Source organism: Lissotriton vulgaris, chromosome 4_1 (assembly GCF_964263255.1).
Source record: "Lissotriton vulgaris chromosome 4_1, aLisVul1.2, whole genome shotgun sequence".
Classification (NCBI taxonomy): Eukaryota; Metazoa; Chordata; class Amphibia; order Caudata; family Salamandridae; genus Lissotriton; species Lissotriton vulgaris.
Genome location: NC_141691.1, coordinates 1,000,657,583 through 1,000,672,697, shown reverse-complemented (window position 1 = coordinate 1,000,672,697; position 15,115 = coordinate 1,000,657,583). Strand labels below are relative to the sequence as shown.

At 44.2% G+C, this 15,115-nt stretch overlaps 1 protein-coding gene across 1 annotated transcript in view; it reads right to left on the bottom strand.

Annotated features, from left to right (window-relative positions):
* NDUFS6 (NADH:ubiquinone oxidoreductase subunit S6) overlaps positions 1-15,115 on the bottom strand; it is a 115,154-nt gene that overhangs the window by 61,494 nt on the left and 38,545 nt on the right. The window contains exon 2 of the mRNA XM_086965267.1: positions 12,627-12,680. Coding sequence (XP_086821393.1) covers positions 12,627-12,680 — 54 coding nt within the window. The remainder of the gene's footprint in view (positions 1-12,626; positions 12,681-15,115) is intronic.

Sequence of the window (15,115 nt, the reverse complement as noted above, 5' to 3'; positions counted from 1 at the left end):
TAAACGCACGGGCGATATAAAAGACATGGTGATACATACCAGACCACGAAAAACCACTATACCAGGACTACGGCCCCTATTTTCCATGCGCTCTTGTGGTGTATATGTACTTACTGAACCTTCTGAATAAGGAAGACTTGATCAGACCAACGTTTGAGTACAAAAGACCCACTCGAATTGCAATGAAAAAACTGCATATACATGGTCACCTGTCTGTGTAATAAACAATACATCTGAATGACCGCCAAAGCTGTGAAAGTTAGGATAATGGAACACCGCAGTGGCATTCGCTGTGAAAAAAATAATCAACTAAAATGAGCAGCCACTATCTTGGCGAGAACCATACCCTTGATGATGTGCGTTGGACAATCTTAGAAGCACACCCACCGAGGGAGGGAATAAAATTGGATATTCCTTTGGCCACATATGAAACTGGCTTAAATCGAAGATATCCCCTGGAGTGAGACGGCAACTTAGTCTCTTCTCTTATATGGCAATCTCACCTTTGATGACTTTATATTTCTTGATACAATATTGAGGGCCACACTACTCACTATTTGCAGTAAATGCACATATACAGGTGTCTTATGACCCTTGATATTGACATTGAGTAATACTGACCCTCACTAGTCATTGCCTTAAAACATAACACTATCAGACACAATATGCGTTCCTCACACATTTCAGTGATCAGCATGTTTGCCTGCCATGGCGGCCATTACAATATGGCGACCGCTTCTGCTTCTACTTTCTCTTTGGCAGATCAGCTCTACCTTTTGTGTAATAGTGCAGTCTGCACTATCCTGGTTGGCTTATTCCGGTAATAACCATAATTTGGCAACATTTCTGATAATTCTGAAACTCAGCCAGGTAACTTGCCATAATACAACTTACTAGCTGTGGCGACTGGCTAATTATTTTACTCCTTATCGATACAATGCAACGCGGCGCCCAGGCCTACTTCCAACATAGCCCAGGCCTACTTCCAACATAGCGCCTGCTATTGGGTGCACGCTATGAGTACTTAGTATCAGAGTGTCCCCCCAGCCCGCAGCCGCTGTAGCATTCATTTAAAACGCTGCACACTCTGCTCACAAGTTACCTCTGAGGTGGCAGAGACAGGGGTAGGTCATTGCAAAGCGTGAGCCAGATATTGTTCGTATTGGATCCTTCCTTTCTTATGGCTGAACCCTGGAGACCTTTGGCTCTTGAGGGGCTTGCTTTACTTTGCCCTTCTCTTAGTTTTTAGCCAGCAAATTAGTGCAGTCTCTGCCAATAACCAATGGGGTTCTAACCTGATCACAATTGGATAAGTCTCTATCCCCCGTACCTACGCAGGTACCATTTGTATTTCTGATTCCTTGCTTGTGCGTTATCCAAGAGTGTTGTCACTTGCCTGGTTTTGTGTGTGTTAGTATCTACTACTGTTTTTAATGCTTGGTTGTGCTGCATCTGCACTACGAAGGGTGGCATGCAATAATTATGGAAAGTATATTGCTACAATATGCGTACAGGCATGACTCCATATCTGCACTTTTTTTCTTACCTTCTTTCATTCCAGGTCGATTTTTATTAATAAGGTATACTACATACAATTGTGATTGCAATTGGGCATTTATATGCATACGTACCTTCATTAACCCAATCCTCAGTAAAATAGGTCTTCGGCCCTGAGGAACTGCCCAGGTTGATAGTGACTAATTTGACAAGAAACATGTTGACCTATTTTTACACAACTCTTTGAGCTGTATCGGACCATTAGATCAACCTCAAGCCGCTCACTGCTTTTATTATACCAAGAGGAGCCGCACATTAAATATTCCAGGGTACCCTTTAGTTATTTTTAAACTCACATCACACCAATGTACACCTGATCACACAGAGATCACTGCTACTCATACTTCACAAGGGCAAAATCAAAAGATCGCCACTAAAGAGCCAACTTGAGGCCAGTTAGGCATTGCAGCACCGGACCAAGGAGCTTCCCTATAATGAAACATGCCACCCATGTGGGTGAATGAGGGCCATTGCTCCTGAGCAATCAAAAGCCTCGATCTTGTTTCTCAGTTGACCACCGACCACATTTCTGTTACCTTTTTCTTTGATTAGAACTGAATACTATGGATTTACATAGCCATGTTCGGAGCTTGTATGCTGGACCTTGATGCAGTCCTAGTCCACCATTCTATGTAGTGATTTCACATTTATGCCTGGCACTACCTTGTGGGTGGGACGACTCCTGGCTTCTCCCTAATCAATGGAGCAAACTTTTCCAAGAATTACCCTACCAACCTTTGCAGCATTTCTTGTGTGCTCTACAGCAAACAATATCACAGTGCCCCTCTGTCTGAACTCAAGATGGTAAAACTCTTATCCCCTTGTGCTGAGTTTAGATGCCCACTGTAGAGGTGTGGCCAAGGAAATGAGCTATCCCTTCTCTGTGGCCACTTCAATCTAGTTCCAGGGGAGCTCCCTCCCAACTGGGACTGGAGTCTATCTGACTGGGGGAATGAAAGAAGCGGATTGACCAGGTTTCATCTGACGTCTGCCTCTGACAGAACAGGCTGTTTTGAAGTTAAATAAGTTCCTAGGTACTGCCCAAATGGTCATCCTGCCAGAGGGAAAGAAAGACCTCCTCACACCTAGACTTTTGTTGGTGCTCTAGGAGTTGTTTTCAAACCTCATTCAGGGCTTGAGCACCAGGAAATAAAAGCTCTCCCCGGGGAGCGCTTTTATTGATGAGCTTTTGGAAATACTATACCCCTATGCTATTCGCTACCCTAATGTCATGCTCTTGGGTGATCTTAATCTTCATTTAGAAGATAAAGAAAGTAAAGAATCTGCGGAGCTGAACCAAAGACTCCATACAAAGGGCCTTAACCAACTGGTCCATACTCCCACACACAATAGGGGCCATAAGTTAGATAATATATTTAGGAATTGTACGCAGGTAGATGCCGCATTACCAGTCTCTGTAGCCTGGTCTGACCATTATATACTCCCTTTCAGGATTTTGACCCCTGGAAAGGCCCTCTGCAAGCAGGAAAAGTGCTTTGAGCCCATGATGGCTCGTAAATGGGCTGCGTTAACTAATGACTCCTTTGAGAAGGCACTGCCTGTAGTACTCCTGATTTAGGGGTCGATACCCAAATAGCTGATAACTTAATATCTTGCTGGATCGCAGAGGCTGTGGACTCCCTGATACCACTGAAACCATGTAAAAGCACACGTCTGACAGCTTCTGCGAAACGGTTTTCAGAAGAACTGGCGTATTTGAAATCCAGTTGTATGCGCCTTGAACGCCAGTGGAGGAAGAGCTACCTGGAGGAAAACAGGCAGAAGTATCTAGGGGCTTTGAAGCTTTACCACGTCAGTTTAGGAGAGTGCGGAGGTAATATTATACAGAACAAATTGAGTTAGCTAAAAATTCCACTAGAACATCTTTCAAGTTGTGAAACAACTGTCCTCTCTGGAACGTGTGACAGTTGCACTTCCTGCTTCTACGGATCACAGTAATAAGGTCGCAGACTATTTATGGGCACGATAGATAAAATATATGCCACCTTACCTGAAAGTAGCAGGAATTTTGTCCCCGCTCCAGTCGTAGAGGCCCCCTGGACTGAGGATAAGTTTGTCTAATATCCTCCTATGGAAAGTGAGGTTCTAAGGCTGATGGAGGTAGTGAAATCAGGGTACCGTTGGACCTGGTTCCCCCAAACTTTTTGCGGCAAGGGAAGAAAGCTATTGCCCTGTTTCTCACTTCACTACTGATCATGTCCTTTAGCACGGGGCAGGTTCCCAGTATTTGGAAACACGCTATGGTGGTCCCATTGCTGAAGAAACCGTCTTTGGATCCGGCTCTTCCTGAAAATCTGAGACCGACCTCTCTGCTTCCCTATGTAGCACAAATTGCAGAGAAACATCTTAATGGACAACCCTTTGTTTCTGGAAGAGAGACTGGTTCTCCACGATACCGAGTCTGGCTTCAGGCTACTCCATAGCACGGAGTTGGCCCTTCTTCTGGCAGCAGAAGTGCTGGGACTAGCTGCCGATGAAGGAAGGACAACTGCTATGATCCTTCTGGACCAGAGTGCTGCGTTCGACCTGGTGTCCCACAGCCTCCTGCTTGAGAGGCTGCCGGAGGCCGGGGTCGATGGTGGCACACGGGAACAGATGAAAAACTTCTTGCAGAACAGATCCTTCCAGGTTCTGCAACATCCATTTAATTCCAGAGTCTGTCCTCTGTCACAGGGAGTTCCGCAGGGTTCGGCTCTTAGCCCCACCCTGTTTAATATCTATATACGCGCTCTGGCAGATATTGTACTGAGGCATGGGATAAAGCTGGAGTCATTTGCTGATGACACACAGCTGGTTGTGACCCTGGAGCAACAGGAATCTGGAATGGCATCTGATTTTAAGGTCTGCTTGGGGGAGTTAGCGGACTGGATGAGATACAGCTGCCTCCAACTGAATGCAGGGAAGACAGGCTCTTGTTACATCTCGCCTTGATTACTGCAAAATATTATACCTAGGGGTGACTGATAGAAATTTGAACCTCTTGCAGAAGGTCCAAAATGCTGCAGCCCGGCTGATCTTGAACATCCCAAGGCGGTCTCGGTGGGGGAAGGTTTGAAGAAACTTCATTGGCTCTCAATTCAGACCAGAGTTACTTTTAAGGCCTTATGCTTTGGTCATAGGATCGTTAGTCAGAAGGGGCCGCGATTCTGCTCTCCCTTCTGATGTTTATAGGCCCGCACGGGATCTGAGAACGCTTGGCTCTGCTAGGGTGATTGTGCCCAGGGTGCGTAGGTTCGAGCTGGAGGGAGTTATTTTGGCTTCCTGGCAGCTAAGGCATGGAATGACCTGCCTGCGGATCTTAGGACCTGTGTGTCTGAGTCTTTGTTCCAAAACATTTTTTAAAGCTGGCTTTTCCGACACCCTTCTGGTGGACGGAAGTAATATTCTTGCCTTCTATTGTTCCGTCAGCCCTATGTGCAGGAAAAATTCGCTAGGTCAGGACTGTTGCTGGGTTTTTCATTGATGTTCTAGTGCGGGGACACTCCGTTGGAGTAGCCAGGCGCTTTACAAGCTAACTAATAATAATAATAAAGCTGGAGGATAATGCAAAAATAATCTCCAGAAGCTTTAGGAAGGGAAACATTCTTTTTTTAAAAGCACATCTTTTATATTTATAAGAATGTTACTTCACTAGTGAATTTGGCTGTCAATAAATATTACAGAGTCCAACAATTTCATTTCTAGCTGCTTAGTAGTGGAAGACAGCATTATTAAATGTATTATTGCATTTCAGAGTTTCACTATGGAACAGCCAGCCTTGCTACAGTGAAAATTGCTTTTCAGTGCTAGTCATTGTAAGCACATATTTAACATTAACTTTCTACATGTTCAAAATTTAAAATCATTGTACCCTTCCTTATGGGCTGTAAGCCCTAATTAGGGTCATTTAATAATCAAAATGAAGGATCATACCATTCAAAAGGGTTTATTTTTTAAGTTCGAACTGCAGTTTTAAACTGCTCCAGTAATGCTACAATAGCAGGCCTGAAGCTATGTTTACACTGCCACTATAGTGGATGACACAATAGGTGCTGCAGTTCGCAAGTAGCATTTAACTTACAGGCCCTAGGGTAACCAACTGCCATATACTCTTAACTTGTATAAGTTAAATCTGCCATTTAAGAGTATACCAATTCAACCATGTTAAAAGTGGGAGCATATGCACTTTACTACTAGCTAGCAGGGGAAAAGTGTACTAAGTTCTACAGCCAGCAAAAAAAAGGTTCAGCAAAATGGCCAAAAATCCAAGAAAACAATACAGGAAAGGAGGACTTCCTAAAGTCAATAACAAACTATCATTGCTACTTGGTGATCAATAGCAAGCAACAAAAAGCTAATTGTTTTAGAGATATTTCTAAACTGCATTCAAGCTCTCCAGTTAGGTTGTAGATTCAAAAAGCTGTCATGCCAAAAAGAAAAGGAGGAAGCAACACAAGCATCAGTAGGTGGAAAAGGGGATTAACAAAACTACATAGCAAGAAACAAGTTTTACAAGTACGAGCCAAAACTGTGCTCTTCTATGCAAACCTCATCATTGTGCACTTCCAGGGACATGTAGATTTAAACACATGGCCCTGTAGCCAAATTCAAGAAAATTATTGGTCAAAAGATCATGAAAGTAGAGGTCAGGAAAGCCCCTGTACACGATGAGCATGAGACTAGGGTAAAAGGGAGCTGGCGTAGAGACTGCTGGAAAACAATGAACTATAGAAAACTGTGAAGCAAGGAGAACATGGCCGTATTCTCTACATTGGTGGATCTAGGACTACATTATGGAGAGATGTGTGATAAGAGTTTGGTTTATTGTGCCTCATAGGAGAACAGGAAAAGATGATTGTGATATCTGAATCAAGAGAAAGATGCAACTTCGAGGAAAAATTGAGAAGACTGATATAAGACCAGAAAGAGTTCAATGAATGTTAATTTAAGACCAATTGATAACAGAAAATCCCCATATTAATTTTGAGGTGAGATGCTATTTCCATTCGAGAAAGACTGGCTATATATGAATGTATGACTTGCAAGTCCGATATAGGAACAAGCTTCTAACCAGCAATACACAATGATAAACAATATGGGACTATAGGACACATATGCAAATATTTGCTATGTGGGGATAATTTGCACCTTTATAGATTTTGGAAGTAATATACTAGAGAAAATTTCCCTTAAGAATATCTTCCCTTGACTGATAATGATGGGTTTAAATTGACTGCCCTTAAGGCGAGGATGATGGAAGCATTTAAAAATCCTAGGATCAAAAGATCATAAAGAGCTATACAAATGGGGCTCAGGATAACTGTCCATAAGGAGATGGCGATTGAAGGACAATATGCAAGGCTAACACTAAAAATTGCTTATATAAATGTCTCCCTGAGATGAACAATAATGGCTGAGAGCTGTGGAAAGTTCTTGTGCGAGATATTGGTAAGAACTGTTATGTTAGTCTCCTACTTCTCCGACAAATAAAACTTTAAACTGTAAAACACTATAAAGATTGTATTTATAGTTCGTATTGTAAAAATGTTTTGAAGCTTTGAATTCCTAAATTTGATAATAATGCATAAAGTAAGTGTATAGGAGACTGAGAAACACAGTGTATTCTTTTGGAATGTGTGCATTACAACTGTAACTATAATGTTGTTGGTAGGCTTTATTCGATAAAAGATTTATCATAAAAGCATTTTACAGAATAAAAAATTATGTATAGAAATTTTCCTTAAAAAGACAGTTAAAAATTCAACAGATAATAAAATGTCATAAGAGAAAAACAGAAGGAAAAAATATAACATTATGTCTTTAAAATAGTGTTTAGTCCATAGGTCCGAGATTTCAATTACGGCAGAGAAGAAGGTTACGACCCATATTGTTCCTCGACTTGCAGTGGACACACTGGACCAAAATCAGAGTTCCTTTTTTAGGCAGGTGTAGTTGCCTTACAATTGTCACGGTATTTTTGTCTGGTTAGCCAGGCCCGCCCCAGGAATTTGGCCACACCACAAACGATTGTCAAAGAGGAGGTATCAGTTTTCAAGATGCGCAGGGCTGCGACATGGCTCATAAAGCCCAGTATTTATTTATTTATTTATTTATGTGCTTGTATAGCGCCTGAATAGACCCCCGAAGGGGTATCTCCGCGCTTTGCCTGTAGAGGAACAGGGCATGTGCCTATGCCTGTTCAAGAATAACTGAGTGGATGATGAGTGTTAACTACAAGTGAAAAGAAAAGTTTTGAGGGTTTTCCGGAAGGATAGATGGTTGGTGATAAGTTTTAATGTCTGAGGGAGAGAGTTCCAGAGAGCAGGTCCAGAGTGTGCAAGAGCACGGCCTCCCTGCCTGGATTTTTTAATTCTGGGCACCTGTAATAGCTGAAGGTTGCTTGATCGTAGTGAGTGCCCTGGGACGTAAGGTTGGAAGGCTTTTGTTAAGTATTTAGGCCCCGTGCCTGTCAGACACTTGTGGATGGTGCACAGAATTTTAAACTTAGTGCGTTGTCGCACTGGTAGCCAGTGTAGTTCAGCCAGCAAGGGACGGGAGGGGGTCCTGGATGGGGCGTTGAGGACTAGCCTTGCCGCCGTGTTTTGGACTACTTGCAGTTTGTTAAATTGGCCTTCGTTAGTTGATAAGAGAAGGCCATTGCAGTAATCCAATCTGCTGATGACTAGTGCCTGGACTAGGGTCTTCCTGTGTGTGTCAGGAAGATATGGGAACACCCTTCTCAACAGTCCAATAGCCCTAAAACAAGTACCTGCAACTTGGTTGACATGTTCTTTAAATGTCAGGGTTTGATCGAATAACACTTCCAAGTTTTTCACGGTCTGTTTTGGGATAGGAACGGGTCCCAGTTCTAGGGGCCACCACTCACCAGACCACAGTGTCACAGCCTCCCCGAACAGTAGTACTTCTGTTTTGCCTACATTGCATTGTAGGCAGTTCTTGGCCATCCACTCTGACACTGCCCTCATTCCTTCTGCAAAAGATTTTTTCAGAGCAGGTGTGAAGGTTTTGAAAGGGAACAGAAGTTGGGTATCGTCGGCGTATGACACCGGGGTAAACCCAAAGGACCTCACTAAGTCAGCCAGGGGGGCCACATACACATTAAATAATGTGGGGCTTAGGCATGAGCCCTGTGGCACTCTCCTGGTGAGCTCCCTAGAGATGGATTTATGGGAGCCCAGCCTGACTTTTTGAGAGCGGCCTGATAGAAAGCTCTCCATCCAGGACAGAGCTACGCCCCCCCAGTCCAACATCCTTCAGACGTCCGAGAAGCACTTCGTGAGACACCGTATCAAAGGCAGCGGATAAATCCAACAGCACCTGAATCATAGACCCCCCCCCCCATCCAGTGTCATCCTGATGTTATTGGTCACTGCTAGGAGGGCTGATTCGGTGCTGTGGTTTGGCCTTTCCCAGATTGTGAGTGGTCCAGGCCTTCCGTTGCCTCGATATGATTGGAAAGGTGGGTGTTCACGTGCTTCTCAGTCATCTTACTGATGTGTGGTAGGAGGGAGATGGGCCGAAGGTTGGAGAGATCTGTCCAGGGGGAGACCGCTTTTTTCCTTATAGGGTTTGCCACCGCGATCTTCCATTCCCTTGGGACTTGCCCTTCTGTCAGTGAGATGTTCATCACTGACTGGATGGAGGGTCCCAGGAGGGTGATCAGAGGGGCGACCATCTTTGCAGGGAGGTAGTCATTGGGAGATCCGGTTTTTATGTGGTTGATGAGGGGTGGCAGATCTGAATCGCTGACTGGTGGGAAGGTGAGTAGTGCATTTTTATTCTGTATGGGTGGGTCAGCAGGGAGGGAAGTCGTGGTTCCTGAACCCCTAGCGGCTAGGATTTTATTATAGATGAAGTTAATTTTGTCCTCAAAGAACATTGAAATCTCATCACAGAGTGATTGGGTAAATTCATCGGAGCTCTCACTGGCTGGGGGTTTTACAAAGCTTTGTAAGATTTTAAACAATTCCCTGGGACAGTTACCTGCCTCAGCTAGTTGTAAAGAGAGGCTATTTTTCCTTGCTTGCTTTATGTTTTTATAATAGATTGACTGGGCCTCTTGAAAGATTTTCCTTTCTTTACTAGTTTTTGATTTCCTCCATGCTTTTTCTAGTCTCCTGCAATTCTGTTTCTCTTTCCTGAGGTCTAAGGTATACCAGCTTTCTTGTTTGGTTGGGGGATATTGTTTATGGAGTTTTAATGGGGCCAGGGTATCGATGGCTAACTTAAGTGAGTTATTAAATTTATCTAATGCAGTGTCTGCAGAGTCTTCATAGGTAAAAGTTGGTAGTATCCAATTATCCCGCAACTTTTCCACCGATATTTTATGCCATTGGGGCGCAGAATTGGCGGGGTGGTGTTCTATGCACGGATTTAATCGGGCCAGTCAGATGAAACTATCAGGAAGTGGTCTGACCAGTTGATTTCTTTGGCAGGTAGGCATCGTATTTTAGTACAGTTGGAAAATAGAGAGTCCAGGGTGTGGCCTCCTATGTGGGTAGCGCCGCTGTTTATTGCCTTTAGCCCCAGATTAGATAAGTCTGCTGTTAGTGAGATAGTTTCAGGATGTGCTGGGTTGTCCATGTGTACATTAAAATCACCAAGTAGGATAAAGTCCTCTTTGGCTTTAATGTGTGGGGCTAATAGCTCCAGAAGGGATAGGGCAAATCCCGGATTGGGACCTGGTGGGCGATACACTAATGCGCCTTTCCAGGAAATATGACCAACCGAGTTGATCTTAAAGATCATAATTTCCAATTGAGGGCTTGACCTTTGTTCTAAGATTGTTACCTTATATATGATGGCTAAACCACCACCAACTTTGTTAGTTCTGTCAAAGTGTATAATCTTGTAGCCTGATGGGACCCCTAGTGTTATTGCAGTAACCGTGTGGGGTTTCATCCATGTTTCGGTAAAAAAACATATGTCAGGTTGCTTAGAGAAAATAAGATCCCATACCTGGAGTTGATGTTTAGGGAGAGACCGGACATTTAGAAGAAGGCATTTTAATCCCTCTAAGGGTATTATTATTGGAGCGTTTTCATCGGTGTTCTTCCTTACAGTTTGAGATTGAAAACGGCATTTTAGGCACGAAAAGCAGCCCTCAAGGTGTTGACAAGGTATTCGAGTGCCACAGTTTCCCGTAGGTTGTAGATCTAGGAGAAATTTAGCGGGGTATGTTATGGATCTCGTACTTGCGGGGTCAGGGTCCGCAGTGGTAAGGCCCATTGCCCCTATGCCTCGTACTGTCGCAGACGGGCGCAGACGGGCAGCTCTTTGGCTGGTCTTCCGCGACGCTTCGGCGATGCTGCGCGATCGCTGCGCGCTTGTGGGGGGCGATGGCTAAATAGGCCCTCAGAAAGCATCCACTAAAGCGTTAACCGCTCAGGAAGTGCCCCCGCAGGAAGTGACTGGCTCTCCCTGACCCGCCCTCCGTGCAACGGTATTGGCTACCGCGTCGGACCGGGGCGGGCAGGAGTAAAGACCAGCACAGGCTTCTTGGCTTACAGTGAGTGTTCCCTCCCCCTTGTAATCAGGTTTAGGAAGGTGGTACAGATCGCGCCAATTCAAAAAGTGTGGCGATGTTGCAATGCGTGCAGATGAAGTGAGTTTTAAAACTAAGTGAGCAAATTAAAAGGTTCCGTTTTGCAGTTAGCACAATGACAGTTTTTAAGTCAACAATGATTATTAAAAATATGCAGGCAGTTCAAGTCTCTCACATGCAACAGTTTTCAACTCAGCGCGAGGCACATTCGTGTTACCTTTAGCAGGCAAAGCGGAGCGGGGACTCTGCCACCGTCACCCTTCCGCAGCTTGCAGGTGTCTGGGCTCCGCCTAAACAGGCCCTCAGAAAGCATCCACTAGAGCGCTAACCGCTCAGGAAGTGCCCCCGCAGGAAGTGACTGGCTCTCCCTGGCACGCCCTCCGCGCAACGGTACCCTGCATGCTGGTTTGAGCCACTATAACTAGCAGTGCTTTTTTGTAACAAATGTTTCAACTTGCAGCTCTGAAGAAGCAGTCTGTCTGCCATGAAACACATGTTGGATGTGGCTTTCCTGATCATGATGGATTTGTTTGACAATTGTGGCTGAGGCTGTACTGATTACAATGGATTTTTTCACAGAGCTATAATATGTTTTTTCATGATTTTTCATAAAGTTATAGACAAACTGCACTAAGAAACCACTCACAAAAAATATAGTGTTTTTCATGAATTTCAGAATTGTATATAAAAATCTCAAATATATTTTTAATAGGAAGGTATTTTTGTCTAGGTCAATAAAGTAAGTAAAATAGAAAGAATATAAGAATGGTGTATGAATCCTAGCTGAACAGGGGTGAATGTTTGTCTTGCTCCCCACCGACATATGTAGTCAAACTTTAAATTATCAGCCAGAACTGTTACTAAATGGATAGGAGCTAGGCAGGGTGGTAAATGACTCTATACATCTTGGTTTCTCCCAAACACATGCTCCTGTTATTGCTGGGCAACAGCACACTCGCCTAAGTAAAACCACCAGGTGCAAAACCTAAATTATACTGTCATCTGCTGCTCTCCCCCAGTGTACCTGTCCTGAAAGTTAACCATAATATTCTCTCGCCACTCTCTGAAACAGTACAGGGGAGTCACATTTCTTTATAACGACATTGCTAATTCAGCTCACAGTACACAGAGGAAGAAATGTTTGCAATGAAGCAACAAGAAAAAATGAAGATCAGATAACAAAAGGCATGCGATCAGGACACAAATTGCCAAAATTCAGAACATTAAAGTGTTGTACTTTCATCTGCTGATATTATACAAAAAGTACTAGCGGTGCAAAGCTCCAAAAGAGATGCCTATTCAATTCCCACCTAGCTTGTGGCAAAAGGATTCAAAACTTGCAGCATTGACATAAACAAAGAAAAGTCTAGTGAACCATAATTGTTAGCTAAGCAATGCACTACATAAATTTACATTGAAGATTAGTTCACCCTGGCCAAAAAAGGGGTTGGACAAATCAGATGTGTGTTTCAACCCATTAAAAAAAATCTACAGTTTATCTTACCTCTTTCTGACGGGCAACAAATCGTACTTTCCGGTAATCACCTTCATCAAAAACCTATAGAAAAGATAAAACCAATGTTAGAGAAAGCACACATTTAGATCAAGTTGTATATTTTCTTTCTAAGTCACAGACGTTTATTAAGGTGGACTTTGAACACCACTTGGCAATAGCTTTTTTAGGTAAACAATAAGGAGAGAAAGGGTATTAGCCAGTGAAGGCAGGGTTGGGGCTCCCAGTCCCCTATGATGTATAGTTAAACAACAATAAGGGAGTTGAACCTTATGGGTAAGTCTCAGCCTCAGTATAGGGAGGGAAAACAAATGTGTTACACACAAACCAAAAAGAGGATGTCCTTTGTCCTTAAGAAGACCCCCTCACTCACCAACCTAGTTGGTGACATGCTTCATCATCGGGGTCCCACCTGGATAGCCGAGTGCCATCCAGGTGTGCTGCGACACCTGATTACAGTGGAGCGGGTTTTCTTTTTTATATTTGCAAAGAAGATAATCGTGTGTTTAAAAAGTATCCGATACTACCCACTCGAGGAGTTTATTCTGGAGTGTTTTGGGTACTATTAAAATGTGGGACACCTGTTGCCCTGTTAGGTGGGCTGTCGGTGTAAAAACTAGAGTATTGTGAATTAAAAAAGAGGTCTACATGTTTCAACCTATGTGTCAATTAACAGGTTTTCCTCAGGACCAATGAAGTACCAGCGAGTTCAATAGTGAGCCATAGCCCCTCACTATTGAAATACCACAACACACTTTTTAGGCCTCAATTCCGAACACCCTGGAAAATTCTGTGTGGTAACGTGCACAAATCGGTCTTATGAGCGAAAAAGCAAATAGCACAACCCTACAATCTTCCCAAGGTACTTTTTGACAAGTCAAACCTGCCAATATTTATCAGGAGAAAAATATCCAATAAATAATGACACATGGATTTTGGTGCACAAACAACCACATTTCACAGGTAAGTCCCAATTTCTAAGGCAAAACTCAAAATCAGTGATATTTATGCAGTCTACAAATTCCAAACAGATTGTATTGGGTGTAATGAGTATTGCATAGGACAGCGTAGGACCTCCCGACTCTACCCCCAGTCTCCCCCTTGCACTTATCCGTTACTACACCTCTTGAAATCAACCTCTCCAACACACATCTGAAAAACAATGCCTCCTGGAAAAATGTCCACCCCATTACTGAGCTCGAAGTTTTTAACATCATTGCTAAACTAAAACAGTCTTCTCACACTAAAGACCCCCTCCATTCTAACCTTGTCCAAGATCTAAATCAGAACATTGCCCCATTTTGGACTACTTGGTACAAAAGGGGGTGGTGATGGACGGAGCATCTGAACCAATCAAACACTCACAGCCAGTCAACAGATCTGGGTTTAATCCATCACCGTTCTTTAACCCACTCTGCCACCCCAGTTCAGACATGGCCATATGCGAATCAGTCTGACCCTGTGCCTCATGTGAACAGTCCAGCCCGAACTGCCCAGCTATGTCTTCCCTGGACCAGAAACAAGCTTCCGAGGACCGGTTTCTGGCATTGCAGCCGTCTTCAGCCCGGCTTGCTTGAATCCAGTGGCAAAGTGAGCAAGGGACTCACGTTGAGCATACCCTGCCAACTTATGGCGAACAAAGCGGTACAAAAGGGGGTGGTGATGGACGGAGCATCTGAACCAATCAAACACTCACACCTAGTCAACAGATCTGGGTTTTATCCATCAGGTTCTTTAGCCCACTCTGCCACCCCAGTTCAGACAGGGCCATATGCAAATCAGTCTGACCCTGTGCCTCATGAGAACAGTCCAGCCCGAACTGCCAAGCCATGCCTTCCCTGGACCGGAAACAAGCTTCCGAGGACCGGTTTCTGGCATTCCAGCCGTCTTCAGCCCGGCTTGCTTGAATCCAGTGGCAAAGTGAGCAAGGGACTCACGTCTGAGCATACCCTGCCAACTTATGGCAAACAAAGCGGTACAAAAGGGGGTTGTATCGCTTTGTTCGCCCTAAGTTGGCAGGGTATGCTCAGACGTGAGTCCGTTGCTCACTTGGCCACTGGATTCAAAATAGCCTGGCTGATGAGAATTATGAATCCGAAACCGGTCCCAGGATGCTTGTTTACGGTCCAGGGAAGACATGGCTTGGCAGTTCGGGCTGGACTGTTCCCATGAGGCTCGGGGTCAGACTGATTTGCATATGGCCATGTCTGAACGGGGGGCGGCTGAGTGAGCTAAAGAATGGTGATGGATTAAACTCAGATCAGTTGACTGGGGGTGAGTGTTTTATTTGCTCAAACGCTCCGTCCATCATCCCCTTTTGTATCCCATTTTGGACTACTGTCATCAAATTCTCCCTTGCCACGCGGTGTGTCCCTGTCTCCCCCAACTCCTATAATTCACCCCCACTATTAAAAACCCTAATGCCGACCCGAACGACTAACAATATCCGCACTATCTCTAACCTCTCCCTTCTTTCCAAA